The sequence below is a fragment of the Scatophagus argus genome, chromosome 22 (genome assembly GCF_020382885.2).
Source record: "Scatophagus argus isolate fScaArg1 chromosome 22, fScaArg1.pri, whole genome shotgun sequence".
NCBI lineage: Eukaryota > Metazoa > Chordata > Actinopteri > Scatophagidae > Scatophagus > Scatophagus argus.
The window spans coordinates 15,177,679-15,201,937 of record NC_058514.1 but is presented as its reverse complement, the minus strand read 5'-3'; the positions used below and the strand labels follow the sequence as shown (position 1 = coordinate 15,201,937).

Here is a 24,259-nt window from a genome sequence, read left to right as displayed (position 1 = left end):
TAAAGTGTTTTGCTTGCCCCCAAGTGGCCCAAAAAACAAAGCAAAATAATTTAATGCATCTTTATACATCATGTCATTCTGCGATGTGGGGAGGGGGGCTTTAATCTGTTAACTAAAATCAACTAAAATCCTGAGTTTTGAAAAATTACATATGGAGACAATATGTATAAGATTATCAGTACATTATAGAAGAGCAAAGGGAAATATTCTACTTAACCATATTCCATTTTACTTCAAAGTACTTGAACATGAAGCTGACTAAACATGAAAGTTCTAAGTGATATATTTTTTTAATTTCTGCATCATTACATGCATCATTTTGTATACATTTCCTTGTGGTTTAGAGTAGCATATTCATAATCCCTTATAGTTATGTTTGTCTGAACAACATGGATCATGTTTAAGATTAATGGACTTAAAGCTGAAGTAATATTACACATGTATCTTGCATTAGCAGCACAGCACTATCCAGAAGCTACGCCGTCAGGATGAAGTATCCATCATGTTCTGTTCCTGGATTGCATTTACAGAGAGCAGACAGACAGACAGACAGACGCCACCATGAGGACATACAGTCCAGCATTCATGTACTCAGGTGGCAGGGTATGAAAAAAACATGTTCATGACCTTTGTATGAAAGTCTGAGTCATGCAAAGACGTGAGGACAACAAACTCGTCAACAGTACAATTTATTCAATAAATACTAAACAAACATATTCATCAGTTTTATTTATCACCTTCAACAGATAAATTGTGTGCTTTTGAACATCAGAGCAGAATCTGACTTTATTCACTTTAATAAGACAATAATTAATCAAAGAGAATGGCCAGTTCTGTTTATGCTGACCAGCCAGCAGGAACGTTTCAAAACAAACCAACCAGTCATTTGTTCAACATTCCTATTATGGAACAAAGTCCATTTTTCATCTTAGATAAGTGGACATTCCCTGCATGCCTGCCCTCTTCTCATCTGCTTTTTTTTCCCCAAATCCCTTGTGCAGCCTTCAACTGCCTTGAAACCAATCATGTTTTGTACTGGTTATTTTAAGCCGTAAGTCGAAACCCCATCGGAATCAGGGTCAGATACTTTAACAAGTCTTAAAGGGAACGCTCCATGTGCACCAAGACTGTTTATAGGTTAAGATTATAATGAACCAGACGGCAGAATTTATACTTTGATTGAACAAAACAAGAGCTTGGCATATTTATGGAGTGAAGCAGACGGGCTCCATATTCAGGCCAGCATTGTGCAGCCAGGGCACGTTTAGGGAGAGAGCCGAATGAGTGGGGGAGGGGGGTGAATTAAGACATTTGGATGAGGGTCTGAAAACATGAACTATTGCTTTCCAATGCTTTGTAAAGACCTGACCTGTCAGGCAAACAGTAAACACATAGGTGCAGAAGTCCATGAGAGCTGACAGGTGGCCTCTTGCTTTTTAAAGCTCTGCCAGGTTACCTTTCCTGCTGGCAGATCCAGATAGAAGCAAAGGGTCTGGAAACTGTGAAATTAAAACACCCAAGAATCCTGAAGAGTGATGTCAGTAAACTGCACGTGCGTGGTGTTTTATGTTTTATACCAAAGGGCAAAGAGGGTAAGAAGGAAAAATGCCATTTGCTCACTGCTGTTTTGTTTATTTGGGATTTGGATTAATGGCTAGGACCATACCAGTGTTTGTATATGTTTTACCTCATTTACTACAGTGTGCAGCCGTGAACACACACTTTGCATTAGAACCGAATATTTTGAAAGTGCACCATAAGTGCTTTGTTGGGACAATATGTTCCCCTGACTTCAACTCACTGTGAAAAACAGTTTCCACAAATCAGTCTTCCTTGCCGGCCGGGGACATTGGACGCATGTCATTCTCCGGAACTCCCTAAATACCTTCATCATTGGCTCGACTTGTCGATTTTTGGATAAACTGGCAAAATTTAAGCCTAAAACCTTTATTTTTTTATGATCACTTGTGAAATACCAGGTTTTTAAGGGGCAAGCAAGGGGAAATTATGATGAGCATTTTTTACAATTTTTTGACACTGTCTGGACTAAACAATACAGCAGTCTGGCCTTTATGTGATAAGCTGTAGATTAGCTCTGGAAACATCTGTTAGCACAGAGCCAACCATATAAGCAACAGTGACCCCGTTTATTGTGATTTTTCATATCAAATTCTGGCCTAATGTAGCTTTAATACAAGCAAAGCCTGAGAAATCTGAATTACTTTACAAACAAAGTTAAATGTTAAAGACGGAATGTGACTTCCTACAAAGACATCACATCTCCAGCAGCTAAACTTTCACCTGCCAGTCAGAAAAAGGTGAAGCAGAAGAAGAAGGAAGAGAAACAGCAACTAAACTGTTAGATTTACTGAATGTCTTAGTGTGAGGAGAAACAGAGAGATTACAAATCACATCTGTGATCTGTAATATCAAACCTAAACTGAAAAAATTCTGTGTAGCCACAAATAAACTTCATCGCGTAATCTGCTACAACACAACTTATCCTCCAGCTTTCTGTTATTAAGGAGTAAATTATGTTCAGCTTCAGTCAACAAAATCATAAAGTGAGTGTCTGGGCTGATTCGACCTCCACGCATGCATAAAAGTTATGAAACTTCCAAAATGGGTCATGTCAACTTAGCTGAGAGCCAATAAAGCAAACTAAAGCACTTTATGGAATTCATAAACAACTTCCCGCAGCTCCTTCTAAAAATACAAGGACCTCAGTGAGTTCTCTGTAGGCAGATTTAGTGAAGCAGCAGACACAGTTATAAATAGGAAGCCATCACTGAAGCTTCAGCGTCTGTATCAAACAAAGGCCTTCGCCAGGCGCAGGCTGTGCATCACAGGAACCTGAGATGAAGCCAAGCGGCTTCTGGAGTGTGTCACTCTGAGTGCTGCGGTGACAACAAAACTGCTTGGTATTCCTCTGAATGTCAAATTCATATTTCACATTTTAACTGCAGCTTAGCATGTACAGCACACCTGCAGGTTTAGTGACATGCGTGCATTTGCAAATGCGGGATTCAATCCAGAAATCTTTACTTGACAAAAAGAAAAAAAAAAAAATGTTTCTTCCGCAGCCAAACACTCTGCAATTTGTCTTCTTCCCCTCCCTGAGCTCTGACAAGTTCTCCAGTTCAAATAATGAATAACCATCTCTCTAATATTAGAAGCATTCTGTTGTAGTGCAAGTTACGCTTATATAAATGGCAAACACTAAATGCTATTTAAGACTTTTATGGTTGCAGTTTATAATTCTGATTACAAAATGAAGCTCCCATTGGCAGCAACCAACCCTGCTTAAAAAAAAACAGAGGTGCTCATGTTTACCAAGTCACTGAGACAGTTTCTGGTGAAGGAAACCAAAGGGAGCAGCTTTGTCTGGAAGAAGCTGCTATTTAGATTTTAACTTTAGGATTCTTATCTGCTGTCAGCAGGTTAACCATCCATACCCTACCAGTATGCACAATGGTCATAAGACACAATTAGGCACTATGACTTTGCCGACAGCCGATGAAATCACAGGAAATGTGGACAAAACTGCTTTCCATTGCTCTCTGTAGTATGTGTTGAAAACACTGCTTTCTGTTAGGTAAAGTTAGTGATATTTCACGAGTGTGTTTTTGGCTCCCGAGATTGTGTCAGATTAGGCGATTAAACATCAGAAGTTGTCCGAGGAAGGTTTCACATCACAGGTCAGACCCCTGTCTATGATATTTCACCTTCTGTCACACAAGGCAGTAATTTTATAGTACGCTACAGACCGACATCCAAGATAATCATTAGCAAATGTAATTATAATCACATTTAAACTTAAAGTGTCATTATTATGACTTTTAGTGTAGTGTAGTGCAGTTCTGTGTGGAGTTTATCGACTCAACGTCAAACACTGTAGGCTTCTGTCGTCCAGGTCTTTAGAGTGAGGCCATTATGGCAGCGGTTCCCAAAATGTTAAAAAAAAAAAACACCCCAACATAGGAAACTGTTTTGTCCCTACAAGCAGCCAAACCTGCCAAACTATGAGCCAAACAGACAGACAGGAGTTTTTTTTTTTAGTGCTGCTAATCAAAAACTGCTTATTAGCCTGACAACCTAAAGTGTTGGCATTATAGTAATTCAGTAATTATGCTAGACTCTATAAACTAAATGAAATAATTTTATATTTGGGCAAATATAGCACTTAAAACAAATCCAGTAGAAGAGATGAGTTACTCCACTGTTCAACCTTGTATTAAGTCCTGAGGTGAAAGTGTTACTTTGAAAAGAGTCAAGTGAAAATACTGTGCTTGTAACCAAACTGTGTGTCTACTATTATCGTATCTACTGCGGTGGCACCTTTGCTGTGTTCTGCTCGGATTGCTGCAGCTCTCTCTGTGAGCACTGATCCAGCTCCTGCTCCAGGTGACACTCACTGATAGCTCAGGTAACTGATGATGAGTTTCGGTATATGCAGTTGACCTATGACCTTCAGAGCTCTGGTGCCCAACTTCTTCCTCACTGCCAACCTGCTGAGCTGCTGCAGACTCATAGGAGTGGCTATAGATAGAAAAAAAAGGCATATTTAAGTGTTCATGTAATGTAGCTTAAACTTGCCAGCTGCCTTCCAGACTGGATGTATGAGTGTAATTGGCAAATAAGCTGACCTATGGGTTTTGAAGTACTGTATGACCTCCAAACAGAATTATTGTTTTAATATAAATATGGTATTTTGGAAGAGCATATTTCTTGGTTCAAACTGTGCCCCACTTTCTAAATTTATCATCACCTTCTCATGCGCATCCAGTTACAGCAGCTAACCTACATGTGGCTAACTGGGTATATTAGCATCATAGAACAACAACAGGTGTCATCTGTCTTACTCTTCCTGGAAGTGAAACGTGATGCTTGCTTGCCATCTGCTGGTGCTACACTGACACTGTTATATAGGACTGTTGGGATAAAGGCGAGTCCACAAACTGTGTGATCTAAGGATTTTGTTCACACTGCCAGCCCAAATTTGCTTTTTGGTATATCTAGATTGTATACATATTGATTTTTAAAAAGGGTTGACAGCAAACAATAAATGAATCAATAAAAATGAAAGTCAGATCAAGAGGAGCTTAGCAGAATCCATGCTGCTTCTAAGTGTGGAGAACAGCTCAGAATAAATGTGTGCACTGACGACGAAACAAGTTGTCCAATTTACCAGCGCGACTGTTAAGAGGGCGAAACGACGGGTCCCGATTTCTCGATTCCGTGTTTGAAAGGTGCAACACCACCGTGCGTAGTTACGGACGCCTGTGGTCACGTTTTGTTTTCCATGCAGCCCTCACTTCTGTGAACTTACCCTCATAAAACCGCAGGCAGGCTGCGGACGGAGAGCCTGGCGTGGTGTAATCGACAGGTTTCCTGTCGTGATGGTCTCTGGCGTAGATGTTGGCCCCAAACTCCACCAGTACCTCTATCATTTCAGCTCGCATGTTTTTGGCAGCGTGGTGCAACGGAGTCTCATGTAGCCTGGCAGCATTCACTTTAGCACCTAAAAGGGAGGTTAATGAATGTCAGCGCTCGATGGATACGGCTGGTGATAGTCTATGTTTTATTATAGGAAACAAATCTCATGAAAAGATCAAAAACTACATATTGAGCCCATTTCTCACTACATTCTGACTTCCCTACCCTGTCTGCAGCTCTCAACTCCAAGTCCACTGGTTCCTACTGAACATGTTCATCTTTAAAACCAGTTCACAAATATCTATTTTCATTTTTACAAAAGCCTCAATAAATTCCCAACAGCTGGTCACTGAGGTTTTTTATCAAACATTAAGGAAACAATAGAAAATAGAGCATTTGTTAGTGACCAGAATGTAAATTTGTGTGGTTTTAAGTATTTCTGGTATCAAAAACACTTCTGTTTGGCATTTGGCACTTGGCTTACCTGCATTGAGCAGCACTTTAACGCAGTCTGTGTTATCGTTAGCACAGGCCACATGCAGCGGGGTCCCGTAGTAAAGGTCGTACGCCTCCAAACAAGCATCCATGGCAATTAGGAGCTTCACACAGTCTGCATTTCCTGAAAAATGACAACAAAAAAACATTGCAGCAATATATATATATGTGTCAAGTGGGTAACTCAACTTCACTGAAGCTAACAGACATGTGAAATAAGCTGAAGCCCTCACCTCCCATGCAGGCCTCATGCAGGGGCGAAGCAGTGCGGGAGGTGAGGGCAGGGTTGGCCTTGGCGCCATGATCCAGCAAGAGCCTCACACACTCTAAGCTACCAACCGAACAGGCATCACACAGCGGGGTGCTCCCGTCTACGTTCCTCGCATCCACCTGAGATGCATCACATGACATTGGATTATATACTGAAGTGCACTCAATTTGTCTAATAACTGGCTGACTCTTTTCTACGTCTATTCCCTACATATTCTTTTGTTTTATTTTTTTCTGTTTACAATACAATAAGAGCATCATGGAGCTGAACTTAATGCTTAAATATCTCTACTTTATTTTGCACTACATTACACTGTTTACTGTTGTATACTTTTTTTTATATTGCCTTGCATATATATTTTATATGTGCCACTTTTTATTTTGCTATTTTTTAACAGTTTGTTTAGCTTGTTGTGTGTATTGCTGCTGCTGCACTACTCAATAAAGTACATCTATCTATCTATCTATCTAGCTGCATTAAATGTACGAAACGTATGGGATATTTCCAGGTTAACTGTATGCATATATAGACAGATAGATAGATCCATAGATAGATATCAAAAGCTAGCTGTTTCCTACAAAAGTCATTTATGATATGGGAGACAGGCATGAGACAGTCTCGCTGACTCACCTGGGCTCCAGCGTCCAGCAGCAGGCGGACGCACTCGGCCTGTCCGCGGAGGCAGGCCTCATGCAGGGGTGTGATGGAGTCCACCGCCACCACATTGACCGAAGCACCGCCCCGGATGAGGTGTTGCAGCTGGGAGGCCTGGCCGAGGGACGCTGCCTTGTGCACCTCTGTTCTCTCTGCCCAGCAGCCTGCAGGGGGATCACGTCACAGCAGAACACACTGTATGTGCACAGTAGATAACGCGACGTGTAATTGTCTTGTTAAATGTAAACTATTAAAAAAAAGTATGAAGGTTGCTATATAAATAATATGTGTATCTTAAGTTGTTATAAGCAATATATTTTGTCAGCACCACATATCTCAAGTGACATCTTTTCATTTGTGGAGGTTAAATATCTCTTTGTCAAAACTAACGTCATTAGAAACCTTCTGTAGTAACACAAATATAAGAGTGTTAGATAAGCTAAAGCTATAATGGGAGTCAACAATTCATATAATACACATGTTGGCACAGTGAAACATGCCGGGGCTGCCGCTTGCTAGCTTATGGTTAGCTTATTAGCTTGGCTGCTAACAGTGAGGACAAACCGACGTCCAACTGGGTCAAGATGAACATACGACTGTCTCACAGGTCATGCTGTCTTCACCTCGCACTCACCGATATCTCCGAAGAAATATGGCCGAGCATTTTCAATTTCCATCCTTTGTCGGTTTCCTCCGCGCCGTAGGAACTACGTTAACGGAGAAATAGCGACACGAGATGTTTGTAAACAGCCGCGTTCCGGTCATGTTTACATACGGCAGGAGCCACGTGACATACCTGAAAACCGAAGCGCATGCTGGGACTTGTAGTGTTTATGTCAAATAAGCTATTTCATGATCTGTAAAGAACGCAATAAATATTTATTCTACGTCAGGATACATGCGCTAGATGATTCACAGCATTACATGATAATACATACATGAATGTTGACATCAACTTGGAATCACAATGAGTCTCCTGATTCAAGAAATATGGTGGATAATCAAATCATATTTTTTAAATTACAAGCACATATGTTGTCCATAATGGTTCTTTTTAAGATATGTTATAGATCCATTCATGTATCACTCTAGTGATGTGGGATGATCACAGTACTGGAGGTAGCTGTGGATGCGGCGGGATATGTCCAGCTGATCTATGACCTGTGAGGCTCTGGTACCAAGCATCATCCTCACTGCAATCCTGCAAAGCTGCTGCAGGCTCAGAGGATTACCTGTCAAGAGGAACAAGTTTTCATAAGCAAAGTTATCATGAATTGAAAGCAAGACTGAGAAAGGAAAAAGACTGCTGATAGCTCTTACTTTCATAAAACGTGAGACAGGTGTAAGCAGGAGACACAGGTGTTGTGTAGTCTACGGCCTTTCTTCCCAGGTTATCACTGGCATACACGTTGGCTCCAAACTCCACCAACAGCTCGATCATGTCCACCATGTTGACTCGTGCTGCGTGGTGTAAAGCTGTCTCGTGGAACTTAACTGAATTCACATTGGCACCTGTAGAAAGTTGAGATGAACTTAAGCTTAAGATTTAAAATGATCATGTCATTTGTACACAGAGAATGATTTACGATTCATATGTTGCAATTTGCAAACTTAGCCGTAACACTACATCTATAAAGATTTGCAGGCTGAAATTGTAACCTTCACTTGTCACTGCTGTCTGCCCATCTTTGACGACTTCACCGAGATATTTTTAATCCCTTGATGATTCTTGGTCGATCTGAATCATCAAATTAAAAGAGACAGCCTGGACAGCCTGTTGCACCAGCTGAGCATTTATTAGCAAACTCAACACTCAGTGCTATCAGAGGCAGAGGCAGGGTGGATGATTTCTTCACCCTCCCAGGAAAAAAAACATCACTCACCACAGAGGAAAGTGAGATGAGGGGTGTTTAGTTAGTCGTAATCTGCAACCTCACCACTAGATGCCGCTAATTGCCCCTGGCCCTTTAAGTTAAAGATGCCTTGTGGAGTTTTCTTGTAAAAAAAAAAAAACAACAGTAATATTTACATTCACCAAAACAGAAAACCTGATGTTTTGCTGTAGTATATCTTAGCACATTACAGGCACGGGCGATCAGTGGAATAATGTTAAGATAATTGTGGGCAATATTGTGTCTTGTGCCACTAATATGAGAGTGCACAACATAAAAAAAAAAGTAAAAATGTAAAATATAAAACAGTCGCAGAGTTCCATTAGATCCACAGGAAACTTTTTAATATGTTGACCATAAGGACAACACAATCACAGAGAGTGATGTTTCATCTGGTGTATCGTTCAAGTAAAACGGGACAAAAACACACTGACTGACTGAAAGGACACTGTCAACATCGAGTGGACCTCCATCAGGAAGAAGCGGTCTGTGTCTGAGGCAGTGTCAGGTGTCGCCCACTCTGCCCTCACTCACCTGGAGAGCAGGGATTCCTATGTCAGTCTGCTTCCCCTGGACTTTAGTTCTGCCTTTAACACTATCATTCACACACAGATGTGTCCTGAGTCCCCTGCAAGGTACCTGAGCAATCACATAGTGAAGTCTGCAGGTGACACAGCTCTGGTTGGACCTCCACAGAGGAGGTGTAGTTTCAAATTATGTCAAAGCTTTAGAATTACTCTCCTACTACTCTCAAACTATAAGCTACTTTTGAGCTTATAGTTTGAGCTGCAACAGCACGCAGGTCTCTCCTCTGGATGTAGTAAAAGCAGATTGTGAGAAATGCAGGAAACCAATAAGAAAAGTAGAATTAAAGGAGGTAAGCTGGAAGGGAGAGGGTAAAACTTAAAAACAACACTTACACTGCAACACAATACAGATATCTTTCATGTTATTTTCACACTTTCTGACCTGCACTAAGCACCTCCTTGACACAGTCCACGTGTCCTTTAGCACATGCGATGTGGAGGGGTGGACCAAAGTGGACGTCATACGCCTCCAGCTGGGCGCCGCTGGCTATCATCAACTTCACTACTTCAACATTACCTGAGAGGAACGTGAATTTTTAATTAGACCGAAGACGTCTGATGGGTTACGGCTGGTCGAAGCCTGTCTCACTGGGGCTGAGGGGTTTACCTTGTATGCAGGCCTCGTGGAGCGGCGAGGCGGTGAGAGCTGTGAGCGATGGATTAACTTTGGCCCCGTACTCCAAAAGCAGCTTGGCACACTCCAGGCTGCCAGAAGCACAGGCGTGACACAGAGGAGTGCTGCCGTGAATGGTCCGCACATCCACCTGGAAGAACCAGAGAAACAATTCCCTTTTTTTTTTCTCCACACAACTTTAGATAATGGCCAAGATTTTAGTGGCCCATTTTATACTTACTATGAATTATCACAGTGTGAAAAGTAGATATAATACTAACTATAACAATGACCTGTATGTGTCCCAATTTATTTAAGTGTTTTATTTCTTCAGGGTTGGTGTTCCATAGCTGAATGGCAGGACCATGGAGGTGTATCCCACCTGGGCTCCAGCCTCCAGCAGCAGCCGGGCACAGACAGGATGCGCCTTTATGCAGGCTTCATGTAGGGGAGTGATGTTGTCCACTGTCACCATGTTGACTGATGCTCCACTTTCTATCAGCTGTTTTAGTTGTAGAGCCCTGCCATGGGACGCTGCTTCATGCAGGGCAGTCCGGTCTGCCCAGAAACCTTACACAGACAGGTAAACAATACTTTCACAATATATGGATAGAGTGCAGGCTTCCCTTGATTTTTCTGTTTGTTTGTAGTGCACAAGTCTCACAAGTTATTAAGTTATATATATATGACACTGTTTACTACTGTATATAGTTTTAGGTTTTTATACACGACACAAAAAAAGTGCCAGAGTCACGAGCAGGGCACGAACACGAGTTAATACGATTAGGCGTCAGCAAATCTACTGCCACTCGTACGGCATTCTTAAAGCAGCTGACATTTCCTGTGTGTGTGTGTGTGTGTGTGTGTACGCTTTGTGAAAAAACGATCAGCGGTGCTCACCGATGTCGCAAAGAAACGAACGGCGCGCGGCTGTCACCTCCATGTTTCCCCGGTAAACACTTCGCGCAGGGCTGTAGCTGAGGCACTCTCAGCTGACGTTGCTGGTACCGAACTGAGAGCAAGGCAGCAAGGAATTATGGGAGTCGTAGTTCGCAAGCTTGAGGCTTCCTGCGCTGCTGCTCACGTCTGTTTTAAAAGGACAACTCCATTCTGTGCAAATACACAACACAGGAATACACAGAATATTACACAGCTATGTGTAAGTATTACGTTTCAGGGCTTTTCGTGTCCTATTATTCACCTGTGATGAGCTATCAGGAGTCAGATATAAAAAACATTTAAGTCCTTTCAGATCTTTCAGCATCTTCAGTTCAGCTGTTCTGTTGGTAGGTTGACACCACTGTGTCTCAGTAATACAGGTAGAAATCACACATTTTTTTAGCTGTCTAAATAAATGAAGTCCATGTCCTCAGGTACCTCAAAGTGCGAATGAAAGGTTTGTTATGAACGTGATAATTCTGTCAAGTGTACAACAGTAAGTCTGTGACTAAGAACTTGAATACCGTAACACTACTCTGAAAGTGCTTTCTTTACTGTTATGGTTGTAGGCCACTACACTCATATGATTTTAAATAAATAACCAGTTATTTTGTTGAAATCAGTCTAAAGTTCAGGAATGATTCAGCTTAAGCCTCAACATAAATAAAAAGCCTCTGTGAGCAGCAGAAATCTAGAGGTGTGTTTCTTCCTGATGCAAACATTCACCAGGTGGTCACTTCACACAAACACTTAAAATAAAGAGAAGAAAAAAAAAGTCAAACACAGCTTTGGTTTTTGACAAAGATGTTTTTACTTTGCAGTACAGAAATCATTTGAGCCCAAGGTGGGTTGTTTTTATTGTTTGTTTGTTTTTTTTTTTAAGTTGCTCACAACGGAGGATATAACGGGGCTCTCGTCAATTCAATACTGCTGCAGTACACATTTGGTCCTTCTTAAGCAATTACAGTCAACCACACCTCCCATTAATCTGCTGTTAATGCTCGGATCAGCCATCACTTTGCATAATACAGGAACTAATATATCTCCTCTGATGCATTATAGTAAATCAAGCTGTTGAAAACAGGTTCAGGTGGTTTATGCTGGACTACAGTCACCCATGTGGCTTGGCTTACAGTATGTCTGGCTGTGCTGGAGATTAGACAAAAAAAGGGGTTTAAAAAAAAAAAAAAAATCAAACCCACGCACCACTTTTACCACTTTAATTTCACAAAATAATAAATGACAATATAATCTGACAGCTGAGTGGCCACTTGTATGTGCTGTTGTTGGGTCTGATCATCCTTGAGTAACATTCAGCTACTCACATGACGAACCGAGCCAAGCCACCGCTCACTCACGCTGACATGAAAAAAAATACCTGCAGAGACCAAATAGCTGATGTAGAAATATTATATATCTGCAATAACACCTTTTATACAACAACACAAAGACTGGACACCCCCACCCTCGATGCACACCACTCTGTAAGATACTGCTGATTATGACTTATCATTTGGCATCTTTGGACTATGCATCATGTTTACATGATGCAGCAGAAGAATGTAGGGTTCTGTATTTTAGGCATAACCATTGTTTAGTGCAACAACCATCTGTATGCATTCTGTAAAAGCACAGCTCCCTCCCTGAACCCTATCCAACAATACTATATCATATCTCTCTATATATGGTGATCTTCCTCTATGGGCAAACCGGATACCTGGATAATCAGCTGGCCCACTGGTGTGTACGTTTTTGTGTAGGTTTTCTATTTTAAGATTTCAGTTATCGGCAGCGTTGTCTTTGATAATCAGGAGTGTTGTGGCGGGTGTTGCTTCTACTCTGCGGCGTCGCCGAAGATGTCCTGCTTCTTGCGCTCCATCTCGGCAAAGTCAAAGTCTGAGCCCGTCATCCTCCGGTAGATGTCCTTGATGTCATCACAGGTGGTCTCGAAGTGAGTTGTGGCGTCATATGAACGAGAGATGAAAATCTAGGAGGAGGAGGAAAATGAGATGAATTAACAGCTAAAGAAGCCTTTTAACTATTCCTTCAGTGCACACAGAGATAAAAAGTCCAGGTCAGATATCTTAGTTTTAATTCTTAAACGATGTCAATAACAGAAAAATACAATAAGTTCACATAAACACAGTAATTATACTAAAGAAACACACCACAGAAGTGTCTCCTATTCAGGACATTTTGCTGACATTCATTTTCCTGTTTATACAACATAACAAAAAAGCTCAGTGGTCATTAAAATATTGAGATGTGCTTAAAGTATAAAAGAGATTCTGTTACTTCCCACACATTAGCATACAGGGCTGGAAGATGCCATGGACAAGAGGTGAACTAGAGACTGTAAACCTTACAAACTTAAAAATATCCAGAGGGCACACAGTTGCATATCTTTCTGCAACAAACCAAGCGGGTGCAAAGATACTGGCTCAGACTGCATGTTTACCAGGTAACAGTTGAAGGACATCTTATGTTCTCACAGGGTCACTGCTGAAATAATGTGTCCTGGCCAAACTCTTGAGCAAGTATACAGTATAATATGTTCACTGTGTTGCCTCAATTGTCTCAAACAACTTCTAAGTCTGCTCACTAAAGTGAAGTGAAAGGAAGTAAATGTCTGCTCCAATTGCAGAAAAAAAAGAAGGCCCCGAAAAACAGGCAGTTATGTCAAGCACACCTGATTTGCTGTAAATATGTGGAAACTGTGAAACAACAGGGATAGGGTCCTTTGTGTTCCATCCTAACCCACTGAACATACCTGGCTGTCAGTGCCCATGTCAGTGGGTGCATACTGGTCACTGATGCTGACAAACTTCTGCTCGATGGGCTCCAGGAGGTCCAGGGCGGGCTTGATCTCCTTTTCAGGGTCGCTTGTCTCCACCGTGGTGCTGGCGATGGCGATATATTTACCCTGCGCTGCCACGTTGTGAGCAAAGGAGATCATACAAACGTAGATGTCTAGAAACAGAAAAAGTAAAGTTAAAGTGCGTTTTTTTGCCTGTGGGTACGTTAAAGATCAGTATTTAATGTTACCTGTCTAACTGGTGGTTAGATATTAAGAATGTTCCTTTAGTTTGGTTCAGAATTAGTGCCTCTGCACACCAATCAACCCGCAGTTTACAACCATGTCTATCCAGACTCATATCATATTATGTAGGGGAATGAGAGAGAGCTTCAGCGGCTGAAGCACAATATGATCCAAACCAATGAGCTTGTGGAGGATTACAATGCTTCAAAAATTGATGTTTTTTCTCTTAACTCCTATCAGCAACAGAACCTTTATAACTTAAACAGAGCGTTCAGTTATGATACCAACATTATCTCCTCTTCTTCCAGATGCATTTTATTTAAGATGACAAAGAAACGAAAACACAGTAAATTCTAAGTCATCTGCTCATTTCCTGTAGGCACTCACCGTGCTTCCTGTTGACCTGATTCTGGGGTATGATGATCTGGCAAGAGTTGACATCACCAGTGTTGGCGATGGGGTGACTCAAGACGCAGATGGCTCTGATCACCTGGCCCACTTTGGTGGAGCGATCCATTGCATAGCTGGGATCGCAGATCAGCTGCTTGCACCTGGCAATCTATGACAGGGAAACGTAGCAAATTTATAAAAAAAATTGTGCTTAGTTTTGGAGAGTTTTTGACAAATGTACCACTTCAACTTCACGTCAGATTCTCACTTCCTATAAAATATAAATAGCTTCCTATAAAATATATTGTGGCATGCATTTTTAGTTTATGGATTGTTAAATATGTGTGCGCACACAATCTGATGTGCACAGACCAGATTACATTTGTGTGCAGAGTTTTGAGTTCCACACACTGGAAAGCTGATGGGAAAACTGGGACGTTATTCTACACAGGACAGCACAGTCTGTCACCCCTCAATTAGAACACATACATTTACCAGCTATAGATTCTATAAATTTGTCTCTATACCTACTACAGTTTAAATAAGCTACTCCTAGGTGGTGAAACTGATGTTCTACTGGGAAAACAGCCAGTCCAGGTGAAAAGGAACATCCCTGTGGTTCATCCTCTGAAAGGAGTGCAACAACTCATTTAAGAAAAACGTGTACACTTTGCATTATGAATATAGTTGTAACCTCAATATTTGAGATCAGTTAAAGGTCTGTGGGTAAAATATTAATATTTGTTCAGGTCTGATTTGTGCAACTGATTTGTAAAACTGCTTGGTATTTGTGTATGGATTGGAAGAGTCTAATCAGTCTAATGACTCTACAACTACTGCATAGTATTATACAGGATTATGGTATTAAATGTTGTGTCTCACATATTAAATAACTTGTCTGGCAAAAATGTAATTTAATGTTGAATCAAATATTCATCCGCATACCCACAGCTCTGTGTGTAAACTCCTCTATGTGCACAGAGTTACTCCTTACACATTTCTAGCAAATTGTTACAGATGGACCTGCTTGTCTCCAATATTTCCCACATGGACGCATCTCAGACAACAAAACATGCTGGAATTCCCAGTAACACCTGTGATTTTTTATCAATTGTTTGCGCTGAAAGTTAGCTCTGATTATAACAGCAAAACACTACCATCTCAGTACAAACGCCGCTAGTTTAAGTCTGATATTATACACAATGTGTCACTGGACTTCACAAGCCACCAGAAATCCAAACACATGAGAACAAAATGCTCACCTCTCCTTCAGACTTGACTCCCACCACCTTCCCTTTCTCTATCACAATCTCCTCTATGGGTTTGTTCAACATATACGTCCCACCATAGATGGCACTCAGCCTGGAAGAGAAACACAACGTTACCATGTTATGATTTAAGCCAAGTGATTCGTGTTGAACTATATGAAAGCAGACAACTAACAGGAAAGGAAGAAATTTCTGTATGTCCTTTGATTTTCTCAACGACCATTGATTTGAACGACTTCACACTTGGCGAGCACATTTGCTAAGAAATCTTTCTTTCATAAATATTGCAAAATTGTTGTGAATAAATATTGGGAATAATTGTGAAACTTCTGCAGAAATTTTCAGAAGCTACGTCAAGCGTTCAAAAGGTCCTTTTGCAAACGCTGTTTACTTTGAAAGTTCATTACATTGTATGCTGCAGCACAAAGATATAACAAATATTACACATAAGTGCCTTAAAGGAACCGTGTCCTACCTGGCAAACCCTTGAGGCAGCTCTCCCAAGCCGTACAGTGGATAGAGGTATGGGCTTTTGCCATATCTGGCCAGAGACTCGCTGTAAAGCTTTATCCTGTTTATTGTTTCAATGCAAGGTTGATCCAGGTAACTGAGGAAAGAGATATGGAGACTATTTAAAACTCAACTGTACAAATGAAGAAGGATGGGGACATGACATCACAACTGCATGCAAGTATTCAGAAAAATAACATTTATTCTACAATTAGAAAGACCACTGACTCGTCTGTGCGGTAGAGGGCGAGAGAGTGGCCAGTGAAGTCCAAGACGTCCTGGCCCAAGCTAAACTTTTTGAAAACGTCCCTCATAGTCGTCTTGTTGGGGTCGACGTCTTCCATGGTTTTGGGGTCTTTCTCGTCAAAGTTGGCGATGAAGCTCAGGAACTTTTTGAAGCGCCGTTTCTCAAACAAGCCCATCAAACCTTTAGGAGAGCGAGAGTTTAGGCTCTGAGTGGACCCAGGTCAAAATGCAAGCTTTACATCAACACGCATCCAGCAGCTGATAGTGTGAATGTTTAGAGTCAAACCACATTGCAAATTAAAAATAAAGATTAAAGAGAAAAAGATTTTGTTTTTCTTTCAGTTCATCAGTATAAAGACAGAAATGCAGAAAATGAATCAAAAACATTTCCCTGATGGCTTCTAGATGTCCTTACTAGATGCCAGAGCCTCAGTCTCCGTGGAGGGGACTTTATAGATTTTGCCCCCCTTGTACACAAAGCTGCCCTCAACCACTTTGAAATCCAGGTAGCGAGTGACTTCTGTGATCAGCAGCATGCGGACCAGCTGGCCTGAGAGAAGGAGAGGCAAACATCAGCGTCACTTAAAATAAGGTTACTAACTGTACACATATAAACATTTATGAAATATTAACATGAGCATACAGAGCTAATATGCTAAAGCTCACAGCTCTAATTGGAAACACAAGTCAATCAATACATAAACATATCGCAAATATTTGTTTCAAAAGGTTTAAGTCACAAGCTAAAGCAGCACATGATAAGCAAGTGATTTAAGTATACCGTTGGCCATGAGGAATTTAGGGATGAGGTCCACGTTCCAATCCCGGCCTTTTCCCATTGACTCAGGGGGTTTGCCAGGAAGGTTGAAGCGCTTGTAGAGCTATAAGGGGGACACAGAAGCAAACTTGAATCAAGACACAGCCATTTCAGGCATTTAACAAATGTCTTGTTGCACTTATTCCCAGGCTGGGATGAGAAAGTGGCCGCCCTAGTGAGAGAGGTAATGATAAAGCACAGGCAGTTTTTACTACAAGACTTTTGGCATGTTTGAACAGTGGATAATGTAGAGCAAAGATTCCCAAAATCAGAGCTGCAGACTGCTGCTATTCCTTGGAAACACGTTTAACTGGGCCAAGTGCGAGGAACAGGCAAGAACCAAACAATACTGATTTGTTTAAACAATAATGATGTAACTTTACAGGCATTACAGACTCATTTTCTGTAATTCATCATGACTCACACCCTTAACAACAAGAGTTACTGATTTTTATGTAAAGTAGGTCACGTAGGTTAAATAAATATTTTGTTTATGGTTTATTTGTCACAGTTCCACATAGTGTGAATTCTTGCTTCCTAACGTCTACATTTTTAACTAGTTTAACCTCCCCAGTGTGACACAGGTGAACAAGGAGGGTCACAGGAATGTGAACTTACATCTTCAAGAGGTGTGATGGAGGCACTCTCAGCTCCGTAGTAGGCGTTGCGGTCCATGTGCAGAACCTTCTTCCCCTTCACTGACATGATGCCTGATAAAATGCATTCCTGTTGGGAGAAACCAAAACAGAAGAGAGATTAAACCCGAGATCAACAGGATACTGGGAAACTCCAAACATTGCAAGCTGTTTTTCAGCAGTTTCCCAAAATACTGTCTCTGCTGAACTCAGCTTGTATCTACATGCATACAGTCATTTAAGTATTATATTAAAAATGAGACAGATGCTTTCCATGGTCTGTGTTTTGTTCCCAAGCTTCAATACTTCAAACCCTTCTGTCACACCATCCACTTTCATTGCACAAGAGGAATCACTCAGTGCTGCCACCATTTTCATACAAATGGATGGATGTGGTCTCTGTCTGGCATGTCTATGGCTTTTCATTCTCTGATCTGTGGGGATAAATTCTTTTGGCTGCATGCTGGGTCTAGCTAGAACAGAGCGGATGAGCAACTACTGCCCTAACGATACAGGATTAGGGATGTCACTTGCAGTTCATTTTGCCTTGAACAGCCTGATACCCAGTAACCATTAATTAAAAGGCTGATTGTTTTTTAAAGGGGGGGTTTACTGAAAAACTAGTTGCTGAAATGTGCCAGACAGAGAGTGAGGAGCACACTGGGTTGCATCTCCCAGTCACCACTGATGAAGTAACAAGTAGTTGTGTTATAGCTTTTGTTTGTTACAGCTGTCCAACAGCTGTTGGTCAGAGCAAGCTTGCCTGTTTGCCTGTTTGGTCTCTGTAGCTTTCACTGGCATAACATACTCGGAACAGAGGTGCTGGACTACTACTTTGAATCCCTTGTCCTCTACCACGCTGACTAGCAGCAACGTGATCTTTGTGTTAGTAGTAGCAGTGTAGTAGTAGTATTAGTAGTGCTAGTACTACACTGAAGAGTAACATTACAGAATTTACATTTTACTTCATTGCCTTTCATTTCCACACCAAGCTTCATAAGGCATGCTTCTTCTTTTTTTAACCTCAGACTGCTAGCTGATGGAATGTGCGTGCATGCAAATTGGTCTATGGAACATAGAGCATAATCAGTCAAATATAATCTCAGTAGTTAACATATTAACGATTAAATGTTGACATCCTTAAAGGCTTAATGACTGCCACTCTGTCTATAGCTTCTAGTTCACCATCATCATATGTGATTGGACTGTTTGAGCTTCAAATATATTACAGCAACTGTATTAACATTCTTTTCGTCACTTTATACTACAGAGTGGCAGATGGACTAAGCTTGTATGAAACAATTATTTAATTTGACAAAATGACCAGACAGATCCCAAGAATTCACTTATGATAAACCCAGTTCTAACTTAATGTCTGACATGCTTCTGAGCAGTGTGAGACAGAAACTGAGAGAAAGTGGAACTTACTCTACAACAAGTTTTACTACTGAGCGACAGCCACCTTGCACTGTGGATCTACATGGGCCAACTGGTTTGTCATGGTTAAAAAACAGCAATGCATCAAAAATTTCACTGGGTGACGAGAACTGCGTTCCTGTTGTGGAAGGACAGTGAAACCAAAAGGAAGTGGACACTTTGTTTTTTTTCCCATCAGACCAAAAAATGCTGCAATATATTAATTATATTAAGGTAAATGAGGCTCACTCCTAAGTCTTAACATAACACAGCACACCGACAGCTGCCACTTTTTATTTTGCTATTTTAATATTTTGTTTAGCTTGTTGTGTGTATTGCTGTTGCTGCACTGCAATTTCCCAGCCTGGGATCAATAAAGTATACCCATCTATCTATCTATCTAAGTCTTCAAATGGCTTGTTTTGTCGGGCCAACAGTCCAAACCAAAAGATAATGACATTGATTTAAAACAAAAGAAGCAATCCAAAAACCAATGAGAGAATGGATCAAAGTTTTACGTCAAAACATGATTTAGACAATCAATTTTGATGAAACAAACAATTTGCTGGTGGGACTACACATATTGCTGCTATCAAAGCCAAATGCCCATTAGCTGTAAAACTTCTATTTCTTCCGTGAAAACAATTCAATTCAGTTTAATTATATAGCGCCAATTCACAACAAAAGTTATCCCATGACACTTTTCAATTAGAGCGGGTCTAGACCAAACTCTTTAATTAAAACAGTGGCGGAGATATTGTCTGAAAACACAATGCTTACTGGTCATGTAGTAAGCCTTAATTTGAATATAAACTATACCTCAGATGGCCCCTTCATAAACTCAGTGACATAACTACTTCTCTACATCCTGAAATATCCAAATTAGCATCTTCCATAAGCGCACTCCCAAAATAACATGCCCCAGTGAAATCTGATCATGTCTATTTGTGAATGTCTGGGTTTCATCTACTGTATGGTCTCTCAATGCCACTGATTTGAAGGACATACCATCATTGTACAGATAAATTTCTGACAAATACAGAGCAGCTCTCAATAGTCACCCTTTAGGTGGCATGTGTCAGCATGACCTGCTGTCGCTTTTACAAATGCAGGCTTTCACACAAGCTGGAGGCAGCCTAGTCATCACTGCTTCTGCCAGAGGGTATTGGCCATGCTGACAGAGAGGAAAACAGACTGATCCAGTGTATGGTCAGGCAGAAAATAAAGGATGAAACATCAGGACCAGAGGCAAAGTCCCAGATCAATTTTTAACAAGTAAGGACCATAAAAATCAGAAAGAGGGCGAGAGGCCAGGCAGCAAAGTCCAACACAAGAGACAAGAGCTGGATGAGTGTCTGCAGTTCAAAAAAAAAATCACGACAGAACATCCCAGTCGGAGCATGACAACAATAACTATGGTTTTACCACACTGGAAATTACAATTATAATACACTTTCAAGAGTTTCAAGCCAGACTTACCAAACTTAAATCATACTTAAATTCACTAGGCTCAGTTGTTGGGCTCATTGTAAGATGATCTGCTGTTGTACATTAATAGATAATTAAAATAATTACATATGAAGAATATATGACATAAAACTGCAGTTTACTGTATGGCACATCTACTTCATTGCACTCCTATCTTAGCAACACAGAAGATTAAAGTTCTACATTCAAAACATGTGATGAACTTATAAAGTTAGACAGGAATGTGCTGGCTCAAGGGGAATTTTGATTTTTATCGCTATAATAATGCAGATCCTTAGACTGTGCTTTTAGTGATTGTTTGGCCAACACTTAACTGGCAATGGCTGAAACTTCTACGCACGGTGACATTCATTACATTGTGAGTGAAGGCAAGCATTGTTTTCATTTCCTTTAATTTAACACCACTTCCTCTTTAAATAGCCACAAGGCTCACAGCAACTGTACACTTCTTAGACAATGCACATGTAATCTGGCACAGTGAAAATAATTAGCAATACTAACTTTTAATTATTGTTAATCAAAGAGTAATTTGCCATTTTTTTGTTGACTGTATGGTATATAACATGTGAGCCAACCTTGATATCTTGAAAAGCTCTGATTAACCCTCAGTCAAAACCCCCCAAAATATTCATTTTTTTGTGACATAAAATAAACAGGTGTTACGAAAACTGCCTTCACAATTGAGTAATAATAGTGTTCTTTACTGCTAATTGCTTTTGCTTTTAATGAAAAACATTCACTTTTGATATATTATTATTTCACTGTAATACCTATAGTTCGTAGAAAGGAAGTAAAATGTTTGTCCACAACTGACATCTTCCCCACTACCACAGGATTTGTAAAACCATCACTGTAGTCTCTGTATATTCCTGAAACAAAAGCCTCAACCACTGAAATGCTTCCCTATTCACTTGTTTCATCTTCAGACACCAAGCTGCTTACTGCAATCACTAAGTGTATCATTATTCGAACCCAAACCATACAGCATTTATGTACAGTTTGATATTTTGCACCAAGCCACTCCTTTCGTGTGTCATTAGTAGTGGACAGATGGGAAACCTCATCCCCCAAACACTTAGCCCATCAAAAATTCCAAGGCGGGTTACAAAGGCCAAAATACATTCAGTAAAGGATTAATTCATCTCATATCTTAGAAATTACATATAAACGTGACATTGGTTAAAAGACGGGAAAAAATTGGAAGGAATTATCAAATGATACGATCTAATGCGAGTAAATGCAATTTACACTTGGTAAGTCCGTACCGCACTTTATACCATTCTGATTTCAGGACAATTAGCAATCTGCTGACATGGCCATGGTAGTGTAAGTGTATAACATATAAAGGAAAGGCCGCACGGTATGAGGAAGTGAAGTCACTGATTTGCATAACAGAACTAAAATCATATGAAACTACGCTGTACAACAGTCTGCAGCACTTTTTAGGCTCTCCAGCTCTGCTTTAACAGAGCTTGTAGTGTACTTTCGGTTCCTCAGTCTTGGTGGAACCACACCCAAATGTGAGCTAAGCCAGCCCCCTTTCTGCTGCGTTCTGCTTGTGCCCTGCTGCCTCGGCCTGCAGCAAAACACTTTGTAAGTCAGTGTTTGTTCATAAAGAAATAGCATGCACAGAAACTTAACTAGGCTTGTTGAGCTGCAGACAATATCTCAATATTATATGGAGATAATGCTCTCCATATTAAGAACAGCCCAGAAAGTACAATGAATTTAACTCCTTGACGATGACAGGAAGCTGCCCATCGGTCATCAACAGCACTCATCACGGTACTTCCATGTCACGCTTCAGCCTCGTAAAACTGACAGCAAGTCAGAAGGCCTGTCAGGAGTATGCTTTTGTCTGTCGGGCCGTGGAATGGTTAACGCTGACAAAGTTTCTTTCCGGGTAAACAACCCCTACACATAAGGGAATTGCCCATAAATTGCCATCTGACGTTATGCTAGATCAACTTTTTTGGTGTTGTAGAATGAAGTTCAAGCGAAGCAAGAAGTAACCCTTTAGAGGTGAACTGGTTAACAAATACAGTTTCTAACAGTTACATAAACTACTTAAAAGTAATTCGGCTCAGTCTATTAGTTCTTTAACTGAGCAGTCTTGCTAACTTTGTGAGAATTGGTTTTAATCAGCTTGGATTTCATTTTACTGTCCAGCCGAACGGACGGGCACAGAAATTTACAATAGCCTAAGTTACTTTGTTAGCTGCTTACCGTTATAACGACTTTTCTTGGATATCTAAGTGACAAACGTTAACTTAAGGTGCGATGAAGTCAACAGCTGAGCTAACAAACACCGTGTACACCAAAGATAAATCGGTGAAGCTGACACGTCTTTATTCCGCTGTTAGCGGGCTAATTACTTAGCCGTTAGCTTAATTTAGGTCGGCTAACGTTAGCACACTAATCATCCGCGTATAATCTTATCTTCACTTAGAAAAGCTGCCAGAACTGGCGCCCAACTTCCAAATAACCGGTTAAGTAACTGACCTCAATACACTCATAGACAAGACAACATTCACTAACAAAAGAATCATGAGTTTCAACTTATTTTGTGTAAGTTAGCAGTCAAGTACAGTTAATCTTTCCAGGCACTTAGCACGGTTAGCACTAGCTACTTTGCCCAACGTTTCCTTTAATTAAGTAGTAGTCTCTCACTCTCGGTTAGCGACTAAGCTAGCTACTTAGCTCTAGCCCTGCTCGTTAGGCCTAGTTAGCTCAAAGCCCAACTGTCAAGTGCTAACTGCGTTGGTAACAGGTTGCAAATCATTTCAACGGTGTAGACCGCATCGTTTGATTCCTTCTCACCGTCAGCCCGGTGCCCAGAACGATAACGTCGTATTCTTCATTCATTTTTCCAAATCTTTACTCTTCTGAACCTGAATATCGGGAAAGAAGAAAATGGAGATCTGCGGGGCTGGAAATGACAAGGGGCTGCGATTCAGCGTCAGGCGCCTCGCGGGGCGTGGCTTCTCAAGTGTCAATCATTTGGAAGAAGAGGCGCAAAGTATCTGGTCGAAAACTTATGAGCTCTACTTGAGGGAAACAGTCTTACCACTGTATGAAGCTGATATGCAAGAGGAGACCAGGCATTACCAGCTAACATGTGGTAAGAAATACAACTTCCAAGTCCTCACATGACCGTGAGTTCCAATGTAAGCCTGATACTGTGTTGTATGTTTTAATGTTTCCCACAGAGTTCCATAACTCCTACTATGCATTTTGAATCATTATGTTGTACCAATTTCAAAATACCTCATCATCATCACCACCACCACCAATTCCACCAACAGACAAAGTGCAACAGCTATAACGATGTACTGTAAACTGCAGAGTAGTCTACCTTCACTGTTTGTATTGCCAGAATGGACTATAATCAAGACCAACACACCTCTTAAGCAAACCCAGTGACACTCATGAGGTTACTGCATTACTCACTCGTGTGTCAAGTCGGTCTGTATGGGGCTATAGGCTACAGAGTCACTCATTACACTAAATAATTCTTGTACAATCATTTTAGAAAGGTGGACACATGATTTACAGGAGTTTA

The 24,259-nt window shown here is 40.8% G+C and overlaps 3 protein-coding genes across 3 annotated transcripts; all 3 read right to left on the bottom strand.

The window, feature by feature from the left end:
* Window positions 1-313: 313 nt before the first annotated feature.
* Window positions 314-7,640, bottom strand: asb13a.2 (ankyrin repeat and SOCS box containing 13a, tandem duplicate 2). Its single transcript, XM_046378510.1, has 6 exons — window positions 7,491-7,640; window positions 6,833-7,020; window positions 6,165-6,321; window positions 5,921-6,055; window positions 5,330-5,521; window positions 314-4,539 (listed from the first exon to the last, which is right to left on the bottom strand). The coding sequence occupies exons 1-6, from the start codon at window positions 7,531-7,533 to the stop codon at window positions 4,412-4,414; spliced, it is 843 nt and encodes a 280-aa protein (XP_046234466.1). The 5' UTR covers window positions 7,534-7,640; the 3' UTR covers window positions 314-4,411.
* Window positions 7,641-7,721: 81 nt separating this feature from the next.
* On the bottom strand, window positions 7,722-11,100 carry asb13a.1 (ankyrin repeat and SOCS box containing 13a, tandem duplicate 1). The gene is made up of 6 exons (XM_046378509.1): window positions 10,849-11,100; window positions 10,331-10,518; window positions 9,943-10,099; window positions 9,718-9,852; window positions 8,177-8,368; window positions 7,722-8,088 (listed from the first exon to the last, which is right to left on the bottom strand). Exons 1-6 carry the CDS (start codon window positions 10,889-10,891, stop codon window positions 7,940-7,942), a joined length of 864 nt encoding a protein of 287 aa, XP_046234465.1. The 5' UTR covers window positions 10,892-11,100; the 3' UTR covers window positions 7,722-7,939.
* A 574-nt stretch (window positions 11,101-11,674) lies between these two features.
* gdi2 (GDP dissociation inhibitor 2) lies at window positions 11,675-23,688 on the bottom strand. Its single transcript, XM_046378508.1, has 10 exons — window positions 23,518-23,688; window positions 17,777-17,884; window positions 17,123-17,222; window positions 16,757-16,891; window positions 16,324-16,522; window positions 16,061-16,192; window positions 15,580-15,679; window positions 14,315-14,486; window positions 13,658-13,857; window positions 11,675-12,874 (listed from the first exon to the last, which is right to left on the bottom strand). Exons 1-10 carry the CDS (start codon window positions 23,560-23,562, stop codon window positions 12,722-12,724), a joined length of 1,344 nt encoding a protein of 447 aa, XP_046234464.1. The 5' UTR covers window positions 23,563-23,688; the 3' UTR covers window positions 11,675-12,721.
* Between the last annotated feature and the right edge of the window lie 571 nt (window positions 23,689-24,259).